This window comes from Chrysochloris asiatica, unplaced genomic scaffold (assembly GCF_000296735.1).
Source record: "Chrysochloris asiatica unplaced genomic scaffold, ChrAsi1.0 scaffold00069, whole genome shotgun sequence".
In the NCBI taxonomy this organism is placed as follows: Eukaryota; Metazoa; Chordata; class Mammalia; order Afrosoricida; family Chrysochloridae; genus Chrysochloris; species Chrysochloris asiatica.
In genome coordinates this window covers 4,765,239-4,776,207 of record NW_006408587.1, presented here as the reverse complement: position 1 = coordinate 4,776,207, position 10,969 = coordinate 4,765,239, and the positions used below count along the sequence as shown (strand labels likewise).

The following is a 10,969-nucleotide window of genomic DNA, read 5'->3' as shown; positions in this document are numbered from 1 at the left end:
AAAAAAAAAAAAAAAAAGTGTTTATTGTCTTACTGAAAGCATCAAAACACTGTAATCCTTCCCAAACTATAAACAGTAAGTGCTTAAGAACCACAGTGGTAAAATGTCTCATTTAACAATAGGCAATGCAGAATAAGAACCACATGGGTTTGGAAGGACACTGAATTGTGAGGGAACATCTTATGACTCTTTTGATATCAATGGAGATATTAAGTGAGGCCTTTCATTGACTTGCTCTTTGAAAGTGTTCTGGGATTGGTTTCTCCAAAACTTCAAGGAGATATTTTTTAATTCACTTTAATTCCCATTCCCCTATATCCTTCATGTAAATATTTAAATAATTTCTGTTTTAACAAAACTCAAGAGTCCTTGACTCCCAAGCTCTTGAAGATGTAGAGTAAATTTTGGATGTTTAAAAACAAAAAGAACTCTAAATGCCATGACTCTAGAAATGTTTGTACCTTTCCCCAAATGCTCCACACTAGCTCAGCGTTAACAGAGAAAAGAGGCAGTGATAGGTTCTGCTTGTCGAAAAGAGGTCCAAAGAGCTGGAAGCCTACTAACGCTGTGTTGAATCTGTTACATGTACTACCATCAGGATATTGTATGGGAGCAAAAAGCCTCATTTTTCTGCTGTTTAGCAGGAGGACAATAAGTAACTGACCTAGAATACACTATAAACCAGAAGTCTAAGTCCTGGAGTGACACTGTAGGATAAACACTGGACAGTTAACCACAGAGTGGGCAGTTCAAGCCCACCAGCTACTCCTTGGAAACCCTATAAAGGGTCACTATGAGTTGGAACCAACTCAACAGCATTGACAACAACAAGAAGCCAGTAGTGGTAAAAGCCAAGAAGTAATCTGATTTATCAGCAAAATCCCCCAAAGTCTCAGGAATTGATGGTATCAAATAACTTGGGAAGTGGGGATGGATATAAGGCTAAGCACAGAAGAACTGATTAAGAGTCCATTTAAAAAGCAGTAAAGACCTTCCCCCTTCCCAATATCTTCACTGACCATCCTTCCCAGCCAAATAAATCCATTTAGGCTCTCTCCTTCCTGGCAGAAAACTCAAGATTTTTCCCTTTGGAGAAGGTGAAATTGTTTCAGGGAATAACAGGCAGAGATGAAGATGGAGGTAAGAACAACTGGGAGATTAAGTGCATGTTTACATCTTGAACACATGCAGTCTCTTTCCTCATCCTGGCTCCCCAAATTCTAGAAACAAAGCCTTAAACCTCTAGAAGGGAGATTAGAAGACCTGTGGGGAATTTGCTTTCCCAAAAAGAGGAACCAAAAGACTGGACATCAAGAAAATTGAAGATGCTTGGAATTAATCAGTTCAATGTATTACTTACTGTTGTTGTTATTAAGTGCCGTCGAGTCGGCTATGACTCACAGCGACCCTGAGGAGTGGCTGGTGAGCTGAACCGCCAAACTTGTGGTTCAAATCGACCTGCAGTCTAGCTCTTTAACCCACAGTACCATACCAGGATTCCATATGGAACACATCTTAATGGAATATGCAAATATCAGTCCCATGACCCTGAGACCAGAAGAACTAGATGGTGCCTGGCTACAACTACCAACTGTTCTAAGAGGGATCACATTAGAAGGTCCTGGATAGGAGTGGGAGAAATGTGGAGCAAAATTCAAAATTATGAAACAGATCAGACTTACTATAAAAAAGATCTGCCCTTTGGTCAGAGACTGGAGAAACCCAAGACTATGGTGATCAGTCACCCTTCAGGTCTGCAACTGAGCATACCCTCATGGCTCAATGTTCAGCCAAGCAGTAAATAAGTATGTAGGAGGACAAAAACACTATAGATGGACACACACCATGGAATGGTCAACTATTCAGGATCAAAAGGGCAGCGTTTACCTAAGGACAAAATTCAGAAGGGGTGGGAAAGAAGGCAGAATGGAAACAATCACGGGTCGAAAGTAGGAGAACTGATGTTACTACATTGAGTCAATTGCAATCACTGATAGGAAATCAAGACTGTAATTTGTTGACTATAAACTGATGATCTGCTCTGTAAACTTCACTCAATTCACACACAAAAAGTTGAAAACAAACAAAAAGACACTGACATCAAAGGTTCCACAAGGCAGTGGTCCTGCCAGATTATGTGGCACTATGGGTTAATGCGCCAGACTGCAGAGCTGTTTGAACTGCAAGGTTGGAGGTTCAGGCTCACCAGCTGCTCCTTGGAAACCCTACACAGGGTCGCTATGGGTCGGAGGAACGGACTGGATGGCACTCAACAACAATAACAAACACACATAAGAACAGACCCAACCTAGAGCTTCTGAGTGAATGCTACACCCATAATATGAATCAACAAGCAAAAACCTTCCAACCTTCAGAAGTGGGAGCAAGGAAAGAAGTCATTTGCATTTCAAGGGATCCTAATTGATTTCTTTTGTTTCACCATTAACACTGAAGTTCTAGGTTATTACTCTAGAATCATTTAAAGCTTTTTCCCCAAATAATAGCAAAATATCCATCAACTAATTTTCTCTCTTGCTTTTTGCTTTTTATTGGTGAGTCGCAGAACAGAATTATCAAGTCTACAAGGGCTCTCTATTGCTCTGAAGTAACTGGCCACTTAGGTAGCGTAGCGGTCTCCTTTAAGAATCAAAGACAGAAAAGAAACAGCAGAGGACTCTATGCCCATGAACTGAGAAAGGCACTATGCTTGCAGGCAGGAGGCTGGCTTGCAAAACAGTGATCCTTTGGTCAAAACCAACTATGTATCTTTGACTTTTTTGACGAAACTTGTTTTTCTTTGCCATCTAGTCCTTGCAGAGGCTACTAAGACTTTTTTTTTTTTTTTTTTTTTTTTTAAGAAAACATAATTTAAAATACTGATGTCTTCTTATTTATTAATGTATGTCAGAGTTCTCGGTCAGACTTGAAAGCACTTTTAAGCAAGTCCTTGGCAACCTCCAAATTACTCTTGGTGATCTTGATACTCTATACTATGGCCTTTAAACCAAATATGTTGAAATAAAAACTTTATTCTCCTTCTGAGTTAAAATGCCAAGTCTCTCTTGACAAAATATAACATAAAAAAAAAAAAAAGAACCATGATCAAGAATAATTTAAAACGTAAGAAATACAAGATAGTTTCACTAAACACATTATCACAACCAACTTATTAATGAATCTTCAATTACACTATAATATCTAGTAACAGGAAAGTGTTCTCCAAATGAAAAATTAAAGAAAATGCAGTGTATTCTCTGGATAAAAGGTTAAATTCCTTTTATCCTGTAATTGTCCACAGTTTTTTGTTTTTAAAATGTAACTTCTTATACAATCATGTAGGGTCTGTTAATATAGTGGTTACAAGTCTGGCTGCGAACCTCAAGGTCAGCAGTTTGAACTACCAGCTGTTCCACAGGAGAAAGATGAGGCTTTCTGCTCCCATAAAGATCTGCAGCTTCGGAAACCCTGTACAAGGTCACCCACCATGAGTCGGAACAGACTCCATGGTACTTAACAACAACCAAAGTTACAATAGATGTATAGTCAGCAATCCCATTTCAAATATATACTCAACTGAAATAAGTACTCATTTCCACCAAAAGACATATGCAAGAGCACTCATAGCAACTTGCTTGATTCATAACTGCCACCAACTGGAAATGACCCTAATATCCATCAAGACGACAATCAATAAACTGGAATATTAGGTAGCAAAGGAATTTAAAAAAAAAAAAGAAAAAGGACAATTGCTACATAGCTAGACAGCATGGAAGAATCTCTCTAACAATAGTATTCAGCATAAGAAACCTGACTACAGTGTACATGCTAAATTCTTCTTTTTATATGACATTTAGAAGCAGGCAAAGCTAACTAAAGGCAATAGAGGTCAGAACACTGGCAAGACAAGTATTGGAGAAGCTTTCTATATCTTAATATGGGTGATGATTACATAATATATGAAAAAATTATTAAACTACATTTAAGATTTCACCATATGTAAGATATGTCTCAAAAAAAGTTTACTTACAAAATAGCTCTACATTTGTACCCTCAAATAATTTTCTGAACTTTTTATTGAAAAAGTATAAATCTACCAAAAAATTGAAAGGCCAGTACAATTAACAACCATATGCCCTTCACCAGATTCACCAGTTGTTAAATTTGCTAGCACTTTTTTTCTCCCTCTTCCTCCTCTGTTTTGAATCACCTCGTAGGAAACCCTACACTGGGTCACTATGAGTTGTAACCAACTCGACGGTACTTAACAACAACATTTGAAAATAAGTTGTAGACATCCTGATTTGTCACCCCAAAAGATATTCTCCTACAGAACCATAGTACCATTATCACAGCCAGAAACTTAGTTTAATGTTGTTATTCTTATGAAGTACTGTTCAGTCAGTTCCAACTCACAGCAAGCCTTTACAGGGATTCCTAGGCCATACATCTTTCCAGAAGCAGAAATGCTCATCTTTCTCCCATGGAATGACTGGTGGGCTTGAACCGCCAAACTGTGGTTTGCAGCCCAGTGTTTATCCTACAGAGCAACCACGTTCCCTGAAGTATTTAATGATAGTATAATTTTAATTTCCCCAAATGTCCCAGAAATATCCTTTGTAGATTACCACTCACCCACCCACCCCAATGAGGAATTCATGCATTGCATTTGGTTGTTGTATTTCTTGATCGTCCTCTGATTTAATACATCGTGTCCCACAAAGTATCTTTTTATTTATTTTTTGATCTCTCAAGACATTATTTATATCTTTCATGCTCTGTTAGCGTAGTGGTTACAAATCGGGCTGCTAACCTCAGGGTCAGCAGTTCAAAACAACCAGCCGTTCCGTGGGAGAAAGATGAGGCTTTCTGCTCCCATAAAGATTTACAGCCTCGGAAACCCTGTACAGGGTAGCTATGAGTCGGAACCGACTCCACGGCACATAACAACAACAACAATAATGACATTAACAATTTTGATTCAACTGAGTTTTGAAAACCAAAAGTCTATAAACAAATGATGAATATTTACTTGGTATTTTGCACAGTCTTTAGCACAGCATTGTACTGAAAACACCTTTATCCTGGCAGACTAGTCAGACCCAAATACAGAGACAGGATGATGCAAGTTTCACATATAGTTTATGATTACTCTGCATCCACTCACCGCTGAGTCTGAGCAGGCCATGGGGTCTGGTTTGGCGTGGGCACTGAATTCGTGGGACTTGTCAACATGGCACTATAGATATTGGAAGCAACCACAAGTATGCAGAGAAGTATGGGCCCAATGATAGCTCCTTCCAAGCCCAAGTAGTAGGCTCCACCAGCCACTGCCAAACCTGTCAAGTATGGATGGCCACCTCTGGAACAAAGAACATGTTGATTAGCTCATGAGTTTAAACAAACAAAAGTTTGGGGTAAATCTGAAACATATTCTCTAGCACAAAGGTAATGATCAAATGCAGCATCCTTTTTATTATCAGATTCAGATTTACCTTTAGCTTACATCAATGCACACAACTGAAAATTGATTGTACAAACAGTGAGGTGTAAGAAATTTCTCACAAATTCAGCATGTGTGTGACATATGCCTCTCTTTGTAGGTCCATCAACTAGAGGAACCAGTCCACATTGTTAAGAGATATTCCACACCAATATTCCACTTACAGTGGGTTATTGTTGATGTCAGACTAGTTACGTAAGTCACCTATCAGATTTCCCTGCATCAAAAATAATTAGATGGGTACAATTTAGGATGTGATTCAATTAATAATGAGTTCTATACAACAATGACTACAGAAAAAAAAAAAAAAAAGGCATTCTGTTACTCATAGATTAGATTCCTGGAAACGTCAAAAATACTGTTTCTAACACAGGTAATAATAGACTACAGCAGGACAGCATATTGGTAAGGACAAGAATGACCACTGACACAAAGGAAGTAAGCAGTAAGATATGGTTATCTGTTCTCTAGGGTTTAAACACAGAAAAGTAACATTCACCATTGTATTATTAAGTGCTATCCAATCGTTCCAACTCATAACACACCTGTATTTAAGGTTTCCAAGGTGTAGCTGGTGGGTTTGAAGCACCAACCTTGTCGTTAGCAATCTAATGCCTATCCAGTGTCACACCAAGATAACTAAATGCCTTGGAAAGATACATACTATATTATAGTTCAGTAAATACCAATAAAAGTAACTCTTTCTCTCTAAATAACACATTCATGGAAAATGTCTATCAAAACTGCTTAAAGCATTTTTTTTAAATGCAGGAGAGCTTTATAATAAAAGTTTAATTTATTAAAAAAAAAACAAAAAGAATTTATGCAAAATGTGTAATTTCCTAATGCCCACTGCCACGAAGTCAATTTGAACTCAGAGCCACCCTGCAGGCCAGAGTAGAACTGCCCTTAGGGTTGACAGGGCTGTCATCTTTACTGAAGCAGACTGACACAGCCTTGCCTGTGGAATGGGTGCTGGGTCTGAATCCTGATCTTTGGCTTAATAGTTAAGTTTAAGTGCTTTAACCACTGCACTATAGAGTCTCAGGCTCCCTTCCTAATGCTATAGATTAAAAAAGGTATGTTTTTATCATTAAAAATAAAATCACATACATGTTTTAAGTTCTAGCTATACACAATAATATAAAATTTATGTTGTTGTTAAGTGCCGTCGAGTCGGTTCCGACCCATAGCGACCCTGTACAGGGTTTCCGGAGGTGTAAATCTTTACGGGAGTAGAAAGCCTCATCTTTCTCCTGCAGAGCGGCTGGTAGTTTCGAACCGCTGACCTTAAGGTTCGCAGCCCGATTCGTAACCACTACGCTACAAATGAAAGCATCAAAGTATAAACCGTATACCTATTCCTACTGCTTAAACTTCAACTGTTACACAGTTGAATGCACTGTGAAGTTCTTCCTTTACCTTTGTCTCTCATGGTTTAAGCATAAAACTCTCTCCAACATTTACTTGTGAACTTGACTGTTTTCTTTTTGCTCTGAATTTCTGGGGTTTAGAGTGTTTCTCTATCAAATAATTTTCTATTTTATCTTATCCCCACACCAAAGTCACTGACGTCAAGTTGGTTCTGACTCTTAATGACTTTATGTTGCTGTTAAGTGTTGTCAAGTTGGTTCCAACCCAGAGCGACCCTGTATAGGGTTTCTGAGAAGTAACTTTATGTTGCTGTTGTTAAGTATTGTCAAGTCAGTTCCAACCCAGAGTGACCCTGTGTAGGGTTTCTGAGGAGTGGCTTGTGAACTTGAACTGCCCACCTTGTGGTTCAAACTGACTTTGTAATCCAGCACATTAATCCACAGTGCCCCATAAAATAAAACTGAATAAAAACAAAAATTTTAACTCCTTAAAAAAAGTAGTAGAATATTCCTTGGATGATTCACCAGCAATTTCGGATATCTGTAAACTACTTACCCTGATATATCAGAATAAATTGCAGTATCTACAAAGTAAGTTGGCAAGAGATGGAAAATCAGCAGTAAGATGGCTTTGCATCCTAAGCCTTGTGTAAGCCACAGGTCTAGAACTGCTGGCATTGCTGCCCAGTATGTCCCCAGAAATGGCACTGCTCCCAGGATTGCTGCCAAAGCTAATACAAAATGAAAGAGGAACAGCAACTTAACTTCATCATCAAAACAAAACAACCCAGCACTAGCTCCTCCTGCTTAAAAGTCTCCACCAAAATTAAGTTAAACAAACACAAATTCAAGTAAATACAAGGCTCTGTTCAATTGAATTTTCTAGTCAACTGAAGATCCAATATCTTAAAACTTGACTTGAAGCTATCTACTTGGTGAAACTGTGCTTCAGAAACAAAACTTGATTATTCTGCAATTACTAGCTGAATATACTATGTGAATATATAGTCCTATAAATATAATCACTGTAGTCAAGATTTGTAGCAAGTTCAAAAGTTAAATCACAAATTAGTTTCTAAACCTCAAATATGACTGCATATTTTTTCACCTTGTTTCTTTCTAATAAAATTAACTATGATATAAAAAGCAAAAATGAAATAACCCTGACACTGGAGGGACCTCCCTTTACATGTACATATTCTAGCACTCTTCCCATCTGACTTTCCTCACAACTCAAAAGCCAGCAAACGTGCATTCTAGCTCTGGTGCTACATTAACTAGGTGTGTGACTTACAAAGCTTTCGTCTCTCATGTATAAAACAGAATCAAACCACTTATTTTGACTGCTTCACAGGGTTTAAATAACAACCTTCATGTGCTCTCCAAATGCTTACATGTCAGAGGGTGGGGAAGGGCTACAGGAATGAGCAACAAAATATAAAGAAGGAGGCACAGATAAAAAGAGAAAAAGATGATGGTAGAGGTGAATACAAAAGACAGATATATGAGCATTTAGAAGACAAACAGTCACAGAAATACAGGAAGAAAGAGTGGAAGGAATGAGGTAAATAAAACATAGAGGAAAAAGAAGAGGATGATCATTATTAAATGTACAAACCCTAGGTACCTGGTATTTATGAAGTGAAAGTATTATCTGAACAGATTTTGTGCCCTCCTCAGAAGTATCCCAAATGGGATAAAGCTATTTGACAATTTATTGCTCCTTACCAGTTCAGTTTAAAGATTTATTAAGCACTGATTATATGTTAAGTGTTGAGTATAGCTGAGTGTTAAGGTAGTCATTCATTTAATAAATATTTCTGCAGTGCTTTCTATGTGTTGACATTGTTCTAGCTTCTGAAGATGCAGCATACAACAATAAGCATATTAGAAATCATATTTCTGTTCCTAATTTGGACTGGATTTAATATTTCAAACTTGTCAAAGACGACATATCCTAACGCATGTAAAATGTCTTAACTTCTTTCAATATAGCTCAATGGAAGTATGGCAAGGTTCTTATTACCTGATGGTATGAAGACAATATTGATGCCAAATATAGTATGAGTCAGCCACGTGTACAATCCATAGAAGCCAGCCATTTTGAGGGAAGCATCAAACACCCCTCTAGAATGTCCAAAGATAAAAAGGTGAATAAACACATCATCATTCCATACTTCAGAAAAATCAATACTTGTAGGCTTCCAGCTACTTTATTCCAAATTTAATAGCAGTTTCAATTATCCTCCTGTTCCAACAACTCTTTTTTCATCTTAAAGAAACAGAAAAACCTAAACATATTTTTAGAAACTAGAAAATGTTAGTGAACTATTCTTAAAAGTCTCTGTCTGAAAAAGAAAATTAATGAAAGGAAACACCTTTACAATACCCTCCTCCTCCCTTACACAGTTTATCACCTTTTCACTTCTGAAGTAGATACAGGCAAAGATAGCACGGGTTTGATCCCAGACCAACAAATATCACAATAAAACGAGTCATACCAATTTCTGTTTTCCCAGTGCATATAAAAGTTCTATTTATACTATACTGCAGTCCATTAAATATGCAATATAAAATACTGTGAGAACTACGAAAATGTGACAGGAGACACCACATGCTGCTGGAAAGACAGCACCAAGACTTGCTCTACACAAGGTAGCCACAAAGCTTCAATTTTTAAAATGTGTTGATTCTGCGAAACCTATAAAGTGAAGTATGTCTGTAGTTTCTAGCCAAAAGAGACGGAAACAAAATCAAGCGTGTACAATCTGTTTCAGAAGATACAGCTAAACTCTTAAGAAATTCAGGCTTTGGCTAGACTCTTCCTCCTTGTCCTACTGGGAAGGGTAACTGAGCTAAACTGCATAACTTGTATTTCATCAGTTTTTAATAATCAATAAATATCAATTTCCCACACTACTTCAACTATGTAGCCAAGCCTCAAATGGAACTTTTGTTGCAAAAGTTACCAAGTCATCTGGGAAGAATTTATGAAAAAACAACAGCCTATTAACTCCAAAGTAAAATCAGAAAGGAAAGGAAACACATTCAGTGATTAATTATGGTATTGATAAAGAATACTAAATACACCATGGACTGCCAGTAAAAGAAACAAATCTTTCTTGAACAAGTACAGCTGAGTGCTCCACAGACACCAAGCTGGTGAGACTTCCTCTTTCACATACTTTGGAGACACTAAGAGGAGGAACAGTCTCTGAAGAAGGATGTCATGCTGGATACAGTAGAAGGTCAGCAAAATAGAGGAAGACCCTCGATATGACTGACACAGCGGCTTCAACAAGGGGCTCAAACATCCAATGACTGTGAGGACGGCCCAGGACTGGGCAGTGATTCCTTCTGTTAGACAGAGGGTCACAATGAGTCAGAACTGACTTGAGAGCAGCTAAAACAACAACAAAGATGTTCCCATGCCCAGCATCCTATACAGACCATGATGAGACAAGGTCCCTCTCCATTGGAAGGTCCAACACAGTATGCCCTGCCTATGCATATCTCTCTAAAGGAGAAAAGTTCCAAGATTAATGGACACAACTACCTTTTTCAGTTTCTAAATTTTCTCCAACTTGCATATTTCTACTGTGTGGTACTAAAGGTGTGTATGTCTCTGTGCCTCACTTTCATAACTATAACTCCTCTGTATCAGGCTTGAAATGATTTCTAATGAATACTTAGGATTTGGGACTCTTGGTGTGGTGCTGTAGGATCAGCACTGGACTGTGAATACAAATTTGGCAGTTCAAACCTACCAGCTGCTCCTCAGAAACTTTATACAGGGTTGTTATGAGTCAGAACCAACCCGAAGGCCTTAAACAACAACAACAACTTAGGGCTTTAATTCTTAACAAGATTTTGTCTTCATACTTTAAAAACTCTAGAATAAAACTGTGACTTTTTCATGCTTCTCTTTTTTTTGTTTTTGAGTTCTTATTGTGAATTGAGTGATACTTTACATGAGAGAGCATTAGTTTTACACTCATCATATGGTATTTCATTTCACTGCAATGATTACAATCCCCTCCGTGCCTCATCATTCAACAGTATTTGCTTCCTTCCCTCTGTTTTGTTTTGTTTTTTG

The 10,969-nt window shown here is 37.8% G+C and overlaps 1 protein-coding gene across 1 annotated transcript in view; it reads right to left on the bottom strand.

Annotated features, from left to right (window-relative positions):
- The window catches only part of TMEM245 (transmembrane protein 245), a 99,704-nt gene that overhangs the window by 8,042 nt on the left and 80,693 nt on the right, over positions 1 to 10,969 (bottom strand). The window contains exons 15-17 of the mRNA XM_006864687.1: positions 8,900 to 9,000; positions 7,430 to 7,604; positions 5,165 to 5,359 (exon numbers count right to left, since the gene is read on the bottom strand). Of these exons, the coding sequence (XP_006864749.1) occupies positions 5,165 to 5,359; positions 7,430 to 7,604; positions 8,900 to 9,000 (471 nt within the window). The remainder of the gene's footprint in view (positions 1 to 5,164; positions 5,360 to 7,429; positions 7,605 to 8,899; positions 9,001 to 10,969) is intronic.